Below are 20,855 nucleotides of genomic sequence, written 5' to 3' on the forward strand. Positions count from 1 at the left end.
ACACCAGCTGTATTAGTGGCTTTTTTGTAGAGAAGGTGAGCCAGACCTTTGGTCATTTTGGTTGCCCTTTTTCTGCACTTTCCCCAGCTTTCTATCTTTTCTGGGGTGGTGACTAGAATTGTACATAGTTTTCAAAGTGTGGCCACACCACAGGTTTGTATAAGGGCATTACAATATTGTCAGTTTTATTTTTGATCCCTTTCCTATTCATCCCTAGTACGGAATTCACCTTTTTCATAGCTGCCACACACTGGATCAGCATTTTCATCGAGCTACCTACCATAACACCAAAATTGTTCGTGATTAGCCACATTATTAGGGGGGCTTGCATCACTTTACACTGAGCAGCATTTGCCATTTTACTGCCCATTTACCCAGTTTGGAGATATTCTTTTTGAGCAAAATAACTGCTAGAAGCTTTTGTTTCCAAGGAGTTAAGATAATGAGGCAGTTATTAAGAAGCCTCAATAAAAGAAGCCCCAATAAGTGGTTCCCTATTGAAGTGGGGGACACAATAATTCAGGCCACATCACACTTATATAGAAGATAAATTTGTAAATCTATAAGGGGAAATCCAGTTATATCTAGCTCTCTTCCTGTATGCCAGATATTAGACGGAGAAGGATAAGATACATTTTCTATGTGACACTTTTCTTTTTGTGTTTGAGACTTGCTTTGCTCCTGGCTAGGGACACAGAACAGCAGCCATGCTTCTTAAAATGACAAACTTTTGAGCTGCCTTTTGAAACCTTGAGGGAAGCACCTAATCTTAGTAGTCAGAGTAGGTACTATACTAGAATGTCTCTTGCTTTCTGCACTACCTCTTTTCATCCTGAATCTTTACTGCCTGTAAAATCTTTCCTTTTTGGCAAACACACAAGCTTTTAATTTAGTTTTTCCCATTATTTTGTGGAAATTACATGCTATGTAAAAGGGTTCTTGATTTGGGGATCTTCCTTTGGCTCCAGAAGATTCTCAGTTAAGTAGCTGAACACCCCACCCTTTTTTGGGAGTTCAGGTTTAAGGAGGTCTCCAGTGTAGCATGACTGGAGATGGCAACAAAAGAGGTTTTAGAGCATGTCTGGAGTGGACTAGGACTTGGAGTGCGTGGTTGGCACCCAAGCCACAAACCATCCAGTCCTCAGCTACTGAGGATCTGTGCAATATGAAGAAAGTGGACAGAGAGAAGCTTTTCCAGTCTTCCCCCATAACACTGGAACCCAGAATCATCTAATGAAACTGACTAGTAGAAGATGGCCAGACAAAAAGCAGTATATCTTCACATAGCATAGCCCCTGCTAACTGAGCAAAGAGGCATCTTTTAAAAGTGGTGATTCTCTTTATTTAGCATGGGGAGAGCAACTGGCCCTATACATCCATCCCCATCCAATCATCTCTCCAGTGGCTGTTGCCTGTGTCTACCTTATGTTTCTTTTTTTAAGATTATGAGCCCTTTGGGGACAGGGAGAAAAACAGGTTGCTTACCTGTAACAGGTGATCTGGTAGTGATCCATTGAATCCATAAGTAAATGGGTTCTGCGCCTGTGCAGGCACCTCTCGGGCCAACTAGGTAGCTCCTCGCGACGCCCAACCGCCCTTTTGCACGTGCTCCTGCACGCTAATTATATTGAGCGGTTGGGCGTCTTCCGTTAGTTATCTGTGCAGACTGCCTCCTCTGTGCAATCTGCAACCTGATGTTCTATCTGATGTTCATACTTCTGCAGTGGGGCTGGCTTCTGGGTGGGTCTTATGGATTCAACGGATCACTACAAGATCACTTGTTACAGGTAAGCAACCTGTTTATCTGGATCGTGATCCGTTGAGCCCATAAGTAAATGGGTGATTAGTTAGCTAACCCTCCTTGGTGGTGGGTGCAGAAGGATGCCCCTTAAGGCAACACCCTCTTTAAGACACTTCGCCCATATTCAGCCTGGCGCGCCATGCGCAGGTCCACCGCATAATGCCTTATAAAAGGCTGTTGCGAAGACCACGTTGCAGCCACGCAGATGTCATCCATCTTAATGCCAGAAAGATGAGCAGCTGATGTTGAGTAAGCCCTAGTAGAGTGAGCTCGTACAGTCTTAAGTGGTGTAATCCCTTGCAGTCTATAAGCCAGTAGGATCAACTCCACCAACCAATGCGCAATACGCTGACGAGACACTGGCTGCCCCTTGCACTTGCCCCTATAAGCCACAAACAGCTTATTCGTCTTCCTGTAGTCCTTGGTTCCCCTCAAGTAGTACAGCAAAGCCCTGCGCACATCTAAAGCGTGAAGTGCCTTCTCCAAAGATGTCTGAGGGTCTTTAAAAAAGGTCGGCAAGACTATTTCCTGATTTAGATGGAATTCCGTAACCACTTTAGGGCAGAAACTAGGGTCAAGCCTCATAACAACCTTATGCGGGTAGAACTGGGTGTAGGGCTTGTCCGCTCTCAACGCAGACAACTCACCCACCCTCTTTGCAGTGGTTATTGCGATTAGGAATGCTGTCTTAAGCGTTAGCAGTCATAAGGTAGCCTTATGCTGTGGTTCAAAAGGTTTTTCTGTCAACGCAGAAAGCACCAATGACAGACTCCACTGCTCTAATGGTTTCTTCAGTGGAGGATACAGATTATTAAGCCCCTTCATGAACCTTTTACACTCTGAATGAGTAAACACTGACTTCCCATCCCATCCTCGGAGTTTTGAGGATAGTGCTGCCAGATGCACTTTCAAAGATACGTTTGCCAGACCCTTTAACTTTAGACTAGTTAAATAAAGCAAAACCTGGCGTACTGATGCTCGCTGTGCATTGAACTTATTCACTTTTGCAAATGCCTTAAATCTCTTCCATTTACATAAGTAGCTATGCCTAGTTGACTTACGCCTATTGTTTAACAGAATGGTTCTTAAAAGTTTATTCTCCACGCTGTTAACTTTAGCGTCTGAATTTCTGGGTGCAGTATTCTTCCCCCTGCCCTTTGCAGGAGATCCGACGTTGCTGGAAGATGGTAATTGTTCCCCCTGCACAGGCGAAGCAGCAGGGCAAACCACGCCTGACGTGGCCACCAAGGGGCTACTAGTATGCAATTTGCCCTGTCTCTCAGGATCTGTGCCAACACCCGATTGAGGAGCGGCAAAGGCAGGAACAGGTAAAGGAGCCCCCTGCTCCACTCATACTGAAAAGCGTCTCCTAGAGACCGCACACCTATCCCTGCACGAGAACAATATCTCTTGCATCTCCTGTTCCTCTCTGTGGCAAACACATCCACCGAAGGGGTCCCCCAGAGATTGAAAAGCTCTCTGACACTTTCCTGCTTGAGTTCCCACTCGTGTTTCTGGTTGGTCTGTGTGCTCCGACTGAGAGCATTCGCTAGCTGGTTGTCTACACCCCGGATGTGTATCACCATCGGATATATGGCATGCATGATGCACCAGTCCCACAATCTCATTGACAAGGTGCAAAGCGTTGGTGAAACCGTCCCCCCTTGCCTGTTCAGATAAGCTATAGCCGTAGTGTTGTCCAGGTGGATCTGCACCACAGCACCCTTAGTTGAGGTTCGAAAGCTCTCAGCACCAAAAATGCAGCCAACAGCTCCAGGTAGTTGATATGCAGTAGGGCCTGTTGAGGCGTCCACTGTGCCTGGATGCAATCCGGGCCGCAGTGTGCACCCCAACCCTGCAGGGAAGCATCTGTTGTGACCCATGCTGTTGGAAGAAGAGGCCGGAACGGTACTCCCTGCAAGAGATTTTCCTCTGCCATCCACCATCGCAGGGAAGTCCGTACCCCCCTGGGAAGGAGCAGCATCATGTTCTGGCTGTCTACATTGGGCCGAAAATGGCCCAGATACCACCGCTGTAGAGGCCTCATCCGAAGTCTTGTATAATGCACAGTTGTGTTGCAAGAGGCCATCAGGCCTAACATTCTTTGCACCCTTCTTGCCTTCTGATTGGGATTGGTGAAGAATTGGCCTGCCAGTGCGTTGATCTGACTGCATCTCTCCTTTGGCAAGAACGCTCGACGCTGCTCAATGTCAAGGACAGCACCTATGAAGTTCAAATGTTTCCTTGGTGTCAAATTTGTCTTCTTCCAGTTGACATTGACCCCGAAGTCCTGGAGAAGATGCAGCATCACCTGTATCTGATGTTCCAGCAACACTCTGTCCTTGCTCACCAGGAGCCAGTCGTCCAAATACGGGTAGACTACTAGGCCCTGAGTTCGAAGGTAAACAACTACAACTGCTACCACTTTGGTAAAAACCCTTGGAGCCGTCGACAATCCAAAAGGGAGGACAGCATACTAGTAAATTGCTTCCCCCACTGTAAAACGGAGGTACTTTCGGTGGTTTTCCTGGATGCCCACATGGAAGTAAGCGTCTTTCAAATCCAACGTTGCCGCCCACTCTTCCTGCTCCAGGAAGGGTAGAATCTCCTGCAACGTCGTCATTCTGAACTTCCGGGTCCAGACAAAGTCGTTGAGTTCTCTCAAGTCCATGATTGCCCGTATCCCACCATCCTGCTTGGGTATTTGAAAATAGCGGGAGTAGAATCCGGTCAACCTCCTCACCCACTGCACTGGAACAATTGCCCTTTTCTCCAACAACACCTTTATCTCCTCCTCCAACACCGGTGTTGACTTCGTGAAACGCAGGCCGGAGAACGGAGGCAGGGTTGTGAACTTGATTGCATACCCTGTCTCCACTATTCTCAGAACCCACTGGTCCGATGTTATGTTGTGCCATGCTATAGCATGGCTTGCCAGTCTGATGGTTGAGCTGACAACTACAGGGCCGATGGCAGTGGTCCTGGCAATTGACCTTAAAGGCAGTGGGCTGGCAGAGCAATCAAAAAGACTGTTTTGCCCCCTCCTTGCTGTTGCGATTGCTTTGGTTCTTGATCTTATTGTTGCTGTTGTTGCTCCTGAAGCCCCTTGAACGCTGGTAGGGCTTGTTCTGTCTTCTGAAATCACCCCTATCTTGGTAATGATATGGCTTTTGTCTATTATAATTGTATGTACGGGATCCAGACGTTGAGGCAGACACCATGAAAGTCTTTGCCGTAAACTTCGACTTCTTCAACATCTCCATAGTGGTGTCTGCGCTCTCATGAAAAAGTCCCTTTCCATCAAAAGCAAGATTTTCAACACGGTCCTTCATGTCCGGCTGCAGAGAAGTTGCACGTAGCCAGGCATAGCGGTGCATGGTGACTGCGGTCACCATGGCCCTTGACTCCGTCTCGGCTAAATGCTTAAATGTACTAAGCTGTTGTTTAGTCACTGAAGTTGTTCTTTCGTATACCTCATGGAGCTTAACTTGCAGCTCTTCAGGGGACATCGAGGTTGAATCCTGCAGCAAATTGTCCCATAGGAGGTGAGTGTACCTAGCCATGCATGCTGCATAATTTGCAATTCTAATAGCTAGGCTTGACGCAGCATACAGCCTACGACCTAACACATCAATCTTCCTGCCCTCCTTGTCCGCAGGAGTTGTGTGCCTGCAGCCGCCCTTCCATGTAGACGCGCAATCAACCACAATGGAATTCGGATCCGGATGCTGTAGTAGGTAAGTATCCTCTCCATCACAGAGCCTATACAGGTTTTCAATGCGCTTTGAAGTAGGATTTGCTGACTGTACTGAATCCCATGCTGACTTTGCTGCCTTTGCTATAGCAGGTATCATAGGCAAGGAGACAGGGTGTGATGCTTTAGAGTGAAACATCATATTATAAACCGGATCAGTGGACTCTGTCTCAGGCAGCTGTAAGTTTAAACCCAAGGCTTCTGCCATTTCTCTAATTAACGAATGATACGCCTTAAGTTCTTCGGTCGGGGATCTTGAAAGGCGTGGTGGAACCTCAGATGGGAGTTCTGCCTGCCGACTGGCCTGATCCGAGTCGGATTCCTCCGATCCAAAGTCCTGTCGTGTCGACGCAGGAGATGATTCTCTGGATGATGGGCTTGGTGGTGGAGTACTTTTTATCTTCCTCTTCCCACTAGGTTTTTCCTGCAAGGTCTTGGTGTTGGAGGTAGCAGTGTGGTCCCTTGACCTCTGGGAGCGCCTCTCCTGGAGGTGCCTTGTTAAGGTACTCACTTCAGCAGGTGTAGCAGCCACAACTTGCCCCTCCACATGGGGTTGTTGCTGTGGATCTGGCCGTTGCGCCTTCCATCTCAGGTATTCTGCATAATCGTGTGGCAGAGTGTGCATGAATCCACACGTGTGCGCTGGTTGTATAGCGGGGTGGCGTATACTGCCATCTGCAACACCAGCCAATGGTGATACTACAGCCAGGGGTGACTGGAGCAAGTTCTCAGCCCCAACCCTTGGGGAAAGAGATGGAGTCTTTGGAGGCGGGAGACAAGGTTCTCCCTCTTCTTCTTCCTCCTCTTCCCTATCTAAACCCGTGCTCATGAATCCCTGAAAAGTAGATTCTGCAGGGGTGTTAGGTCCAGACTCCATCAAGCTCCTGAGTGCAGAAGACGCGCTCTGATCTGAGCACTGGCTATCCAACTGACGTGGAGTAGATGGAGATTGTTGGGGAGTACGTGCTAGTGAAACTGAGCAGCGTTGAGGAATCTGAGAATTTCCCCCCGATACTGATGAGGGCTTCGATGCCGACTCGTCCTGAGCACTCCGTGCTTTCGATGTCGAATAGGGCTTCAATATCAAAGAATCCCTTGTGCGCTTTACTCTCGATGTCGAGGGCTTCGGTGTTGACGGGTCTCGAGTGCCTTCCGTCCCCATCGATGCCGAGACCGGGCTCAATGTGCGAGGTTCCAAATTCCATTTACTCTCTGATCCCTGCACCAATGAAGGCGATGGAGTCTTGTGTTTATGTCCAGTTCTTTTAGTCTTTTCAGTAGCACCTTCGACGTCCTTCTCCTGGCAAAGCCTCTTCTCTCGGCGCTTTTGTTCCTTCGAAGAGACTTCCAATGGTCTCTTAAAAGCTGCATCCGACAACATGGTTTTAGACTGTGTCAAGACAGCTCCGTGATTTTCCGCCCCCAATGTCGGCGTCGATGCCGATGTCGATGGTACTTCAGGGTGAGGGGTGGGCGGGTGCGGCGCGTCCTCATAAAGAGCAGCTCTAAGGTGCAATGCTCGGTTTGTTCTCGTTTGTTTCGAGAAGGCACAGCATATTTTACAAGCCGCTGTGTTGTGCTCCTCTCCGAGACACAACAAGCAGGCATCATGGTGGTCAGTGGAGGGTAATTTAGCCCGGCACTTCACACAGCGCTTAAAGGTTGTTTTTGTTTCCATTTTCTTACTCGTTTCCCGTTAACAGTCCTGTCCGATACAAAGAATCTGTCCAATCTGTCATCTGAGTTTGTCCGTAAAGAAGTTTACAAGTCCAAAAAACAGTCCAAAGTCAAATTTCTGTAGGTAATCAATCCAAATAATGCCTAAGCAACTCTAACTCACAGTAATTTCTGTCTACCGAGGAGCACAAACGAGGTCTGAATGCTGTGGCGGTCAAACAGAAACTAACGGAAGATGCCCAACCGCTCAATATAATTAGCGTGCAGGAGCACGTGCAAAAGGGCAGTTAGGCGTCGCGAGGAGCTACCTAGTCGGCCCAAGAGGTGCCTGCGCAGGCGCAGAACCCATTTACTTATGGGCTCAACGGATCACGATCCAGATCATTTAATTTAATTTAATTTATATTTATGTAAACCACTTTGGGAACTTCTGTTGAAAAGTGGAATATAAATATTTGCCCTATAACCAATCTATGTAATTTGCTACCAGAAGATGGAATGATGGCCAGTAGCCTAGCTGACTTTTAAAAGGGGTTAAACAAATACATGGAGGACAAATCTGTCAATGGCTATCAGTCAAGATGGCTATCCTGGTATTCGGTATGCCTCTGAATATCACCTGTTGGGAAGCAAGGGATGGGAATACTGCCTGGCACTCACCTTTGGCCTTCTCATCCAGTGTGTCTGGGAAGGAAAGCCCTTCCACTTTGAGGAGCTCATTAATCAGCTGTGTGTCAGTTTTCTCTACTGTTGCTGGAGCTGGAGAAGGCACTTCAGCAGAGTGTGACTCCTTCTTTGGCTTTGTGGGAGCCACAGCTTCAGAAAGGCTGCTAGAGTCCACAGGGGCCAAGTCCACATTTTGGCCATTCTGTTCTGTCCCTCCTTTGTTGAAAGAATACTTGAGAGAGACGTGGGAACTCTGCAGGTCGCTCCGGGTGCAGCCCTGGCACTGCTTGTTCAAGAGCTGCAGCACTTTCTGAGCCAACTCGACTGACACAGACAACTGGATCAGGCCCTCCTCATCCAACTCTGACAGCTTAACACACAAGAGAGACAGTTTAGAGTACAATACAGATACCTCTGTAGCTATTTACTTCCAAAGTCCAGCTACTGCCTTAAAAAAACCAAGGGACGCAGAGAAAGTTTCTGCCATCCAAGGGACCCAGCTGTCTAAGTGGCTCAGGATTTTCTCAGCAAACATCTCACATATGAGCCCTCTCCCACAATACTGGAGATTTTCTCATGAGCTCCTACTACAGACTCCATCTCATGGGAAGTTGGATTAGACTTTACCAGGAGCAAGTAGCCACAATATTTTGGAACTCTCTTACTTAAGAGAAGGGAGTTCTTCTTTGGTGGACCTCTGAAGAAGTGTGCAAACTTTCCTTTTTCAGAGGCACTTTTGACAACTGTTGAGTGACCTCTGCCATGACCTATCTCCTGGATTCTCTTGTTGGGTTTTTCACTGCTGTGGCATAATTGTTGATTGATTTGACTTCAATTCATGTAGTACTGTATTATTTTATGAATGATTTCACTAGATTATTTAACTTTTGTAAGTCACAGAGAAGTTCTGAATGAGTGGTAATAAAGAAATATTTTTAAATAAAATAAATGGTAGGGAAAGGGAGAGGGAACATGCAGATTCTGGCTGCTAGATCATACCTTGGGTACAGCAAGCCAAAACTGTTGTATTTCTATTTCCTTCATCATCAAAACCTTTCATTCTACCTTTTCCCCTTCCAGGAAAGTTACTGTTTCCCCCTCTGTTCTTTTCATCTCATGCCTGCTCATTCCACTTGCCTGCTCTTCATGGTTCTGCTGGATGTAGTGAACAACTTCCTGCTGTTCATGCAGCTCTAGCTTCTTAATGAAGAAGAGAAGCTCCCACCATTCGGCCCGGCTCAGGGTTCCAGAGTTCTCACTCCTCTGATCTGGCAGGTATGGCAAAGAGTACAATCCCCCAAGTGGTTTGCAGTAGAATGTCTGGGTAACTGCATACAAAGAAAGAAGGCAGAAGAAAACCTTTCTAGCCCCTCCTGCTGTTCACAGTAATTCAAGCACAATTCATGAACTACCCGTGTGGCATGGCAGCTACTTGCTCTGTCACCATCCAATATTGTTCTATGGGCAGGGTACAAGGTACTGTGATGGAAGAGCGGACAATAATAGATGTTGCTGTGTGAAGCAGAAGAAAAGAGAGAGGAGAAAGAGAGTATATGCCCAGTCTACACAAATCTGATGGTGAAACAATTCCTAGTCAGCATCACATCAGACTACTCCCTCCCCATTAAAAACCCCCACAAACTATACCAATAGAATACTAGTATGTCAGAGAGAAAGATAAACTAGAAACCTTTCTCTTTGATATGCAAGTTTTCAGTCTGTAGAGTTCTTTACCTTTGGGAACATTCACTCATGTAATTCCCTCACCTACAGGCTGAAGTATGCCAGAAGAATAGCTTTACTGATGATATGCTGTTCACATAGACTAGGCAGAAAGTTGGGTATCAACTTATTGGCTCGTTCTGCCACTGATTAATCAAGCACAGCAGCCATTATCACTATTCAATTTTATGCAGCTATGTAAGCAGGAATCATCGCAAGGTACTATGTAGATGCTGGAACTGGATGCAATAACTGTTCTATTATTGTATTGTTCTATCCAGAAGATTCTTAACTCATGGCTTATGGTAGACAAATATTGCATGTTGAGAGACAGCTGAGGGAACCCAATTCTGAAGTCACCCCTGCTAATATTTATACAGTTAGACCATGAAAAACCATAATTGTGGCCAGAGCAAAAAAGAAAGGGCAAAGAATGTGGTGGCCGTGCTGGGAGGACAAGCTAGTCTTAGCCCAAAGAATTATTAGCAGACAATTATGAATCTTTCAACCAGGTCAAGGGAAACCACAGACATTCCTGAGCCTATATATTCCTGGAGTGTGAAGGCTTCAATGTTTACCCCAGGCCGCTTCACTTTTCTCTCTCCTCCCTGCACCTGTTTGCCCACCCCAATACACCATTGGAAGAAAAACCATTGGAAACACACAGTGAAAACGCATACGTTCAGAATCCCACTTTTAGCAATTATGCGCACCACACTGCTTCAGACAAAACTGGTACATGCTGCAGAATGCTACCTTTCTCTGCCTCACAGACTGCAATCCTAAAGCTACTAATGTAGGCCAATTATCAATCGAGGACAATTAGGTATATACCTAATTTAGGAAAATATACCTAAAAAGTGATGTCATTCCACCTGTGAAAAGCAAGCAAAACAAGCAGCAAAGGTGACTTCCATAAACATGCAAAATTACAAACTGTAGTTATATACATATGTATAAACGCATGCAGTGCCCCTATCCTCACCTGTGGGCAGCTTCAGGTTCTCTGCTAGACTGGATACCTTTTCTTGGGCAGCCTCTTCATCAGGCTGCTCCCCAGAGCCAGTAATCTCTACCATGTGCCAATGCACCCAGTAGGTGCGGCCTGTAGACTGCCACAAAACCTGCAAGACAAACAGAATTGCCTGATTAGACTCAACAGCCATCCCAAGCCTTAAATGCCACTGTTCCCTCTAAGGTGCGTGGCTGCATACCCGTGCACTAAATTCACACACACCCCGCCCGGCACAGCTATTTCAAGCAGTCACTCAGCTACTGCTGCCGGCTGAGAAGTTGTGATCCCCCCCCCGCCACACACACACAGCCACCTTTTCCCCATCACCACTGCCGGCTTCCTTGCCACCAGTGGCAAAGTTGTTACTCTCCCCAACTCCTGCTGCCTCCAGCTGAAGTTGTGCAACTCTCTCGCCTCTGAAAACGAGAGCGGTGAGGACTGCACTGGGACCGGCTGCCTTGATACTGCTGCCCAGAACCATCCTCATTCTGCTCACTGATTAAAATAATTAGAGGAAACACTAGGAGGAAGATACTCTGCCTGAAATGTGGAACAAGAAACCTGGCAGAAGCACAGACAGACGATGTGCAGCAAGTCTGCAGAGAAAGTGGGATAGTTATGGCAATAATGAATAAAATCCTAGACCAGGTTATAGAAATATTATCAGCCAACATGCCCACATGCCTCCAGTAGAATAGATTTGGCAGAATTCATTTCAGTCCACTCCTTCTGCAATGGGGCTCAGATACCAAGCAGTAAGCAACAAAGATATATCACTGCCTTTGAGATTGATTTAATTTACCATGGTTTTATATACAGGAAAGAAGCAGATTCAAACACAGTGCACACACCTTAAGCCTGCTTGGTGAGGGTAATAAGCTGATTATTTAAACTTGTGAAAACCAAGGAACCTGTAATTCTACAACTTCTTATCATGTTTATTATGTTAGCATAAACTAAAGCAAACGGGCTGAATTTACAGCCTTTGTTCCATCTGAAAAAGAGATTTCCCACCACTCATTATGAAAATTGTGTCAGTGGCTTGTATGGCAGATCAGAGGGTAGAATGCTGCTGAGATGGCTACAAGTATGATGGTGTGGAAGACAGACTGGCAGCTATCATGGAAAGGGACAGCAAATATTACAGAGTGTACAAGCATCACCTCTGATTACAGAATGCTACACACACACACACACACACACACACACACACACAGAAGCATTTTACTCATTTTAGACTCTGAAAATATTTCAAATGGGAAAATCAGTTTTATCAGTCATTTGAAGAGATTTTATTCCAAGGAACACTGTATTATGGGTTAATCTTACCCAGCAGTGTGGGTAAGAAATAAGGATGTGCCTGAAACATTTCGGCCACCGGGGCCGGTTCGGCTTTCGGAGGCGGCAGGGGTGTTCCCTTAAGGGTGGGGGAGGTTGCACTAACCCCTCCCGCTGCATTTCCCCCGTCAGCGCTCTGTTGTATCAAAACCCCTCAGGGCAGCAGCGCACCTCCCTGCCACCCCGTTGCTGTCCTCAGCCGGAAGTACTGGTTGAGCGTGCGCGCGTGCGATGGGCGCCCAGTACTTCCGGCCAAGGATGGCCACGGTGCAGCAAGGAGGTACACTGCCACCCTGAGGGGCTTTGATACAACGAAGCACCAGCGGGGGAAAGGCGGCGGTAGAGGTAAGTGCACCCTCCCATGCCCTTAAGGGAACACACACACCCCGCCTCCGGAATGGTTCAGGGCACATCCCTAGTAAGAAAGGGTGAACTCAACTACATATGAGCAGCCACTTAGCCTTGTGTGATAAAATGGAATAATATAAGGATGATGCCCTAACTGAGCAACAAATAACTGTCCTCTATATGCTACAAAACGGGTACAGAATTTTTAAAATGCTTGCATTTTAATGATGCAGCCTTATTAAGGAACACTCCCCTCATTAGTTATGGGGAGTAAAATTGCTTCTGAATGACCAGGCAACTCCCGTTCCCCTATGATGCAGAATAGAGGCACCATAACTCAGTCCTGAGTTTACTTTAACACCAGACTGGGTTCTAAAGGCTGGGCATGGCTCTCTCTCACTTCCATCTTCCTATCATTCTTGAGGCTGGAAGGAAGATGAAGAATGCCACGTCACTGTTTTTCACATGCCAGAGAGGGTACATATGCAAGTTCTCTCTTTCCAGCCTCAACGTCTGGGGATCTAGTGCTGAAAGGGAAAGCTATCTTTTCATTGTATTCTATATTTGTGGTGCAACCCCAAAGCCACCTACTTGATGCTCTCAACAACCTCTCTGTCATCTGGCTCTACGGCAAGGAATTGGGAGTGAGCTGCGTGGCCCCAAAGGCAGGCTGGTGTGATTGGCACATGCAGGAGAGTTGGGAGGGGGCACAGAAGTGTGCATTGCAAGAGAAAATGGGGAAACACCTGCTACACTCTGGTGCGCAAGCACAGTGGCGGCAGCTCTTGGACCCAGGCGACCTTCCGAGCGCGGTCCGATGCACCATTGCTTCGCCCACCCTGAACAGTGCCTCGTCTCCCCAGCGAGGAAGACGAGCCATCCACCACAATACCCCGCGCCCCCGCCATCTCAGAATTGCCCCCTTTCCTTTAACACCAGGTCCCCACCGCTCTTCTTTACGTTTTCTTTTACCATTAAAAAAAGTTTTGGAGGAGCTGCGCGGGCTTCATTAGGTCCGCCTCACAAAGTGCACAATTAAGAGCAGGATCCAGATCAAGCCAGGTGATCATAACTAAGCAGCACTGACACAAATGAGAGATGACTAAATTAATTTCAGTGGGTGGTCCTGACTAACGTGGTCTGGATCCGGCCCTGCGACTACACAACTCCAGCTAAAACTCCACCTTCATCAAGCGAGGGTTAAACTGTAGACTTCAGGCTCTACTGACAACTTGCCCAGCTCTCTGTCCTCACCTCCTTTTTGCTTTGCTTGACATCCAGCCTGATGAAGAGTTTTGGGGAATTCAAAAGCTTGCTTGTATGTTGGTTTCATAGTTTTTGAATTTTTCTAATGGCCCAACATCCCCTCTCCATTGAGTAATCACAAGCACCCCCACACCGCACATACTGGAGACATATTTGTTCACCCAGGCTTTTAGATTCAGGGGTTCTCAACCTTGGGTCCCCAGATGTTGGTGGACTTCAACTCTTATAATCCCCAGCCATAATGGCCAAATGCCATTGTGTTTGGGGGTTATGGGAGTTTAAGTCCACCCACATCTGGGGACCCAAGGTTGAGAACCCCTAATATTCCATGTTTGCAAAAGATTCCAAATTTTATTATTTTAATGCTTATATTATTTTAATTGTAAACTGCCCAGAGATACAAGATTTGGGCAGTATAGAAGTCTGTTAAATAGATAGATAGATAGATAGATAGATAGATAGATAGATAGATAGATAGATAGATAGATAGATAGACAGACTTAAACTTGAAACCCCTTTACTAACTGCTGGTCTGGGAAACTGCGCATGAAGAATGTAGCGGTCCTTGAAACTCTGCACGAGGAATGTAGCGGTCCTTGACTCCAAAAAGGTTGAGAAACACTGGTATAGATGAACCTCGCTATATACAGTACAGCTATTTGCAGTTCCATGTATCTGGGGTCAGAAAACAGGCACCCAACCTTGGCATACACAGGTACAGAAAGAGTTAAAATCCGTGACTCCTAGGTGGCCAGAAGTGACCTCAGAGGTAATTTCCAGCCACCATTTTGTTTAAAGGAGCCGTTTTGTGCCCCTTCTGTTGAAAAAAATGATTTTTTTCAGTGATTTTTCACAGAAAATTGACCGAATTGATGGTTTTGGGGGCGGGGGCACATTGCTGGGCAGATGGAGGCCTGCTGAGCACGGCACGACACAGCACTTCATTTGAATTATTTTTGCCACTTTTTGCTGGTTTTCCATCTCCCTCCGCCCTCTCAGGAACCAAACCCCTGATTCCCACTGCCCCAATGCCTCTTTATCCACAGTTTTGTTACTTGTGGGAAACTGTGGGAATGGAACCCCTGCAGATAATGGGGTACACCTGTACAAATAAGTTATAAAATTATTATACTCCAATATTGTATTTTAATATGCATATTTGTATTTGATTCCCTGCCCCGCTTTTTAAAAACTGGAGAAAGGGGTGAACAATTTCATAAGAGTGGAGATGAGGGGAGTGAAGACCACAAGGTTAGTATTAGAGCTAGTTTTATCACTCAAAAAATATCCCCTCCCTGCAAAATTGCCCTATTATATGGCATGCCAGTATAAGGGGACATGATTTTTACTTTATTTATCTCTGAAAAAGTATTTAAAACAAACCATTTCATGTAGGACGGAGGTGGGAGGAATCACAATACTACCCAACGGCCAGCTGCTTAATGGATTAATACTACTAAATATGGTATATGAAATTTAGGAGACATCACCATTGCCATCACTACTGATACACCACTTTTCAACAAAAAAAAGTTCTCAGAGCAGTTTACATAGAAAAAGAACAATATCTTTGGGACTCCCTGTCCCAAAGAGAGACACAAGATAGGACACCAGAAACAGTCACTTACGGGATACTACACTGGGGCTGAACAGAGATAATTGCTCCCCCGCTGCTAAATATAAGAAAATCAGCACCTTGAAAGGTGCCTCTTGCCAATTGCTAACTGTCAAATTATTCTGGGATGTTGCCACCGATTGGTAAAATCGGCCCTCTGCCTTTATGGGTTTTTGTTTGTTTGTTAGGCGGGGGGAGGAATCAAACTTGCAGTTCCACTGAGGTTTAAATGCCCTCCACAGTCCAGCACAATTGTAGAGACCATCCCCTACCTATCCACTCATGAAGGGCACAGGAAGTTCTCCCTGACCTGCAGCAGATCAGCCACCAGTAAGAGCACTGCTGCTGCTATAAAGCAGGCAGCTGCAAAAAGCTACGAAAGAGGTGCAGTTTCATCTGTTTTGCCCCCACAATGCAAGCTATCTTCCCCACTGGAAATGTTACACGAGATAGGGGAGATTGAGGAATCAAAACCAGGAGCAGTTGCAGAATGAAAGATTTAACAATGATCTTTCTCGGGGAATATTCACACTGGACTGCCTGGAAGAGATATCTTCTTTCCAAAATTCAAGCAGTCTAAGTCTTTCTTCCAAGCAGTCCAGTGAGAATATTCCCCGAGAAAATTCATTTATCAAAACGCATCTGAATAAATCTTCCATTCTCCAGCTGCTCTTGTTTTTTTGTTTTATGGCTATTCTCAGCGCACACTGATCCTCTAGATAGTTCTGAGAAATCACCAACTAGGGCTACTCCATTTAAAGGATTTCCTACCACAAAATAGTAGACTCAGTAACACAGCCAGTGAGAATTTATTTCCAACCCTACCATTCACACTGAAGATGTGCAAAGGATCAGTCTGGTGAGGCAACCTGCAGGAACCACCTACTGGGCCTGTAGGCAATTTTGCCATGAAGGAGAAGCATACATTCTTTTAAAAAATCATTTTTCAGATTTATTAGGCTCACCAATTCTAGTTCAGGACTTTCAAAATCAAGGAAACCAGCTTCAGGGACTCCAAATATCAGTTAATCATTAGATCAAAAGGTAAGACACCTGAAGCATAGGAGGAATCACAGTGAAAGTTCCATCTCTCCTCCTCCTAATCATTTCCACTGCTCAGTTTCACCTTTCCTTCTTTCCCCATGTCACATACCTGTACAGGAGGCATTCCGCTATTGCTCTGGCGAAATTCACCCTCATCTCCGGCGTTGATCTCCTCATAATCTTCCAGCATACGCACAGTCATCCCTGGTTTCAGATTCTCCTGCACGTACTCTACATAGCTGTTGCGGCTGGAGAAATCTGACAAAGTCAAGAACCCCTGCCCTTGCTTTTTCCGTGGTGAAGGCTTTGGAGTAACCATAGGCACCTGAACAGCAGTACATGTAGGGCCCTTGGGCTGGAAGATAGACCGAATTACTCGAGGCTGTGTGTCCCTCAAGGAAAGAAGTTCCCTCTCTTGGCTGCGGTCCCAGCCCATGACCCGCACCAGTTCTGAAATGAGGTTAGCCATGGCCATGCTGAAATCAAACTCCCGTTGCACCCGGCTTCTTTCCCCAAAGTTTGCACTCGGGGCTGCACAGTCTTGGCGCTCCCCTCCCAGTTCTGTAGTGCTGTTCAGCTTATCCATGAGGGAAGTAACACATAGGTAGCGCTTCACTAGAGAAAAAAGCAGCTTTCCTGGAATCTGAAACAAACATAGAAGATCAGACCAACAGACAAGAAAAAATGCAGTCTCCCTAGTTAGTTCTGTTTTGTTGTAACAAAGCTCCTTCCCTGCTGTTTCTCAATTTCCAATTAGTGTGCTGCCCATTACAAGTCCCCCACCCCCGTTTGTGACAGTCTCCAAACCCATAGGCACCTACCACCACACTAAACAGGTCCCTGGATCACCTCAGCCAATGCTATTGTCCTCAATATTGTCCTTAATTGTCCGCTCATCATCTCAGGCCCTGCTCATGACCCCACCACTAACAGAGATCCGGTTGGTGGGGACTAGAGACAGGGCCTTTTCAGTTGTGGCCCCTCGGCTTTGGAATGCCCTCCCTGAAGAGCTTCGCCATGCTCCCTCAGTGTTCTTTTTAAAAAACATCTTAAAACACACCTTTTTAAGGAGGCTTTTTAATGCTCCATTATTATTTTGTTATATCTGGTAGGTTCTTTAGCTTTTTATAATTTTCAGTTTTAATTTGAACCTAATAATTGTGGTCTTTAATCTGACTTTTTTAAAAAAATAGTTAATTTTATTACTTTTATTGTATCTGTGTCTATCTTATTGTTGCGAGCAGAAGTGCACTGGACTGGCGGGATATAAATGTTTTAAATAAACAAACAAATAATATTGGTTTTTAGACTACTCCACCCTTATCTCACTTGCCTCTCAGAGATGTCTCCCTTAATTATCACCCTCATGCCCATGTCAAGCAGTTCAGCTGGTACCTGAGGAAGATGGATCCCTTCAAAGGACATACAGTGCTCTTCAGAGGATGTCGTCTCTGCAAAGAGCTCCAAGAGAGTATAACGACTGTCAAAATCCATATGCTGCTCAATGCCATCCTGCTGGCTCAGGGACAAGAGAACATAAGCTCGGCTTCCTGAAACCAAAACAGACACATTTAGCACTGTCCCTTGCATTTTACTAGCGAGAAGAGTTCATCATAGAACTGCCATGTTTCTTCATTATTACGCATCTGTTCAGAATGCGGACACCTTATTCCACTCCAGCACACATATTAATAATGAACCATGAACTAGAAAGCCACAACTAAGCAATGTTTTCTGTTTATAATATACCTTGCATCAATGTGGTAGACGATCAACAATTTCTATGTCATAAGATAAACATTCTAGCTAATTCTAGATACCCAGCATTTCTAGACCCATGTGTCCAAAATTTCTATCAACCTATCCAAATAATGAAATATTAAAAGGAAACAGTTGAGATTAGTATTTGTCTTCTGTTTACAGAGAATTTCAAATATGTTACTTTCATGTCGCTTATCTTTATAATTGTGAGGACTAAAATTACTTCTGTAAGTGGAAGCTGACATACCTAGAATTCTAAGATAACTTGCTGGCCATTTTGCCTGGTATTCCCCATCTCTTAATTATAATTAAGAGCAGGCCATGAGATTGCATACTCTTCCTCCCTTCTGTCCTTCCCCTCTCATGCACAAATTCTCCCTGCTCTTCCTCCACTGACTTGTTTAATGATTCTGTTGGCACAGGTCTTAATTGTGTTTAATGCTAAGCAAGGTTCTTATCCTGACCAGAATTTGATCCCAGGGTTTGAAATTGGTTTGCAACTCCTGGTAACAACTAGCCTTTGCTAAGGACAGCAAGAAAAGGACTGTGCTGGGGCGGGTGGGGGTGGGGAGAATGTGATCCTGTTGCCCACTCCAGGAGCATTATATCTGTACCAGCTTCTTGTGAGCTTGGCTTTATTCCAAGAGTCCAAAGGGTAAATGCAACAAGCAAGACAACAACATTTTGTTGTCCAAGAGAGCTCATCCACACACAGATTTTGAAGATACCAAGCACCTCCTGAAAATAAGTAAAAATCTTTGAGGACAAGGGGAAGAGAAAAAAGACACTTCAAGAACAAGAGCCATAAACTCTATCTGATGGTGAACATTGTGAAACGATGCCAAGGGCTTTTCTTTAGGATCAATGGAACCAGATTGCTCCACTTACTTTGTGTGTGCTAATTGTGGAAGGATGTTTTGGAAAGGACAGATATAGTTATGAATATTAACTTTGATTTTTACATCAGAAATCTTAATACTAACCAAGGACTGGGGGTTAGCAGTAATTGTCCCCATGTTCAAAAAGGGCAGAAAGGATGACCCTACCAACTACAGACCCATCAGTTTGCTCAACACAGTCAGTAAGCTATACACAAGACAACTACATGGGAAATTTAAGAACTGGTTGGAACAAGAAGATCTTCTTGCAGAGGAACAAGCTGGTTTCAGGGAAGGCTGCTCTACCATCGACCGGTGCTTAGTTCTTCAGCATCTCGTCAGGAAATATTCCACCTGCAATGCAACCTCCCTTTATTGATCTCAAAGCAGCATTTGATTATATCTCTAATGTCAAACTGTGGGAGAAGTTGGAAGCCTCCTCCATTGACCGGTGTCAGCTATATTTAATTCACATCCTGCATGCAGACACGTCACTTAAGGTAAGGTGCAACTACAAAGGCCACCTTTCAAGACTAGTCTCAACCCAGAAGGATGTAAAGCAAGGATGCATACTGGCCCCACTCCTATTCAATTTCTACATTAACACAATGGTGGGCCAGCTTAACAACCTGGATTTTCACCCCACTAAACTTGCTGGGAGAAACACTGCCATTCTGCTATACGCAGATGATGCACTTAATACTTTCAAGGACCCTCATCGGCCTTAGAAGACCACTGAGGGCCCTAACACAGTACTGTAAGGAAGATCTCTTGGAAAAACTACCATAAAACTAAAATTATGGTCTTTCCCAAAAGGCCAAAAATTCACTCTTAGCAGCTAGATGGACATACGATTGAACATGACCCATGCTTTAAATATTTGAGGGTAGTTATTTACTCTGACAACTCTGGGAAAGCCCATGGGGAACACATGGTTCAAAATGCCTCCCAGAATCCCCAGATGCAGTAGCCTTTGCTTGGAGATTATGGGAGTTGTAGTCAACAACATCTGGGAATCCCTGTTTGAGAGAACACTGTCCTCCACTATCATCAAATTCCTCCATACAGGAGGAGAACATTATGTACCAATGGCCCTCAACCTGTTCATTGCCAAGCCACTAGCCCAGCTACTTTATGGTGCACAACTGGGTCCTATCCACAGCTTTGCTCCACTGGAACGTGTGCAATCCAAATTCCTGTGAGTAGTCTTCCAAGTTCCAGGTTGTGTCTCGAATGCCACTCTGCGCTTGGAGACAGGCCCGATCATAGTGGAGGCCAGGGAATGAGTGGCCATTCTCAGCTACTGGCTCAGACTATCCTTTCGCCCCATTGGTCTTGCTTCCTTAACCTTATGTGACAACTACCAATCTAAATGGAAATGGTCAGCTGAAACAAAAATAGCATCCTTGGGCTCCCCCCCACCATTGATCCTACTTAATATGGGCTACAATCAGGCCAAAGCTTCTACCAAACAGTGTATAATGGACATAGAGCACCAAACCAATTTAAGTAGGGTCCCAAATTTCCTCATCCATGAAGGTCTTACATATTTACAATCCCCGGCATCATATCTTACTCAATTGGAAGTCCCAAAACATAGGAAGGCATTCACCTTGGCATGTTGTCACATCCTCCCTCAATTGTGCTTGAAGGCCATTTCAGAAAGATCCCACTCACAGAGCAACAATGCCCGAGACTCCGGGAAGATTGGAACAACTAAGCATGTCCTGCTTCACTGTTTGGATTACAGAGACATTTGCTCTTCTTTTATCCATCCATTGTATGCAAGTACCCAGGACATTCGAGCCATATCGATGTCCCTATGGTACTGTCTGACTCTAAGACCACTATTACCAGGTTCTGTGCAGCACCATCCAAAATCTGTTGGAGGCTGGTAAGCGGTGGGTCCAAGCAGCCCTAATCTGACGACCTGCTGGCTACTGCATGCTACAATGCGTTCATCCAACACA

General features: G+C 45.7%; 1 protein-coding gene across 2 annotated transcripts in view; it reads right to left on the reverse strand.

The window, feature by feature from the left end:
- Window positions 1–20,855, reverse strand: part of LOC128352424 (cullin-9-like) — a 121,293-nt gene that overhangs the window by 43,249 nt on the left and 57,189 nt on the right. For both annotated transcript variants that reach the window (XM_053313005.1, XM_053313008.1), the window contains exons 3-7: window positions 17,642–17,796; window positions 16,356–16,889; window positions 10,606–10,744; window positions 9,036–9,226; window positions 7,893–8,268 (exon numbers count right to left, since the gene is read on the reverse strand). In XM_053313005.1, coding sequence (XP_053168980.1) covers window positions 7,893–8,268; window positions 9,036–9,226; window positions 10,606–10,744; window positions 16,356–16,889; window positions 17,642–17,796 — 1,395 coding nt within the window. The remainder of the gene's footprint in view (window positions 1–7,892; window positions 8,269–9,035; window positions 9,227–10,605; window positions 10,745–16,355; window positions 16,890–17,641; window positions 17,797–20,855) is intronic.

This window comes from Hemicordylus capensis, chromosome 1 (genome assembly GCF_027244095.1).
Source record: "Hemicordylus capensis ecotype Gifberg chromosome 1, rHemCap1.1.pri, whole genome shotgun sequence".
NCBI lineage: Eukaryota > Metazoa > Chordata > Lepidosauria > Squamata > Cordylidae > Hemicordylus > Hemicordylus capensis.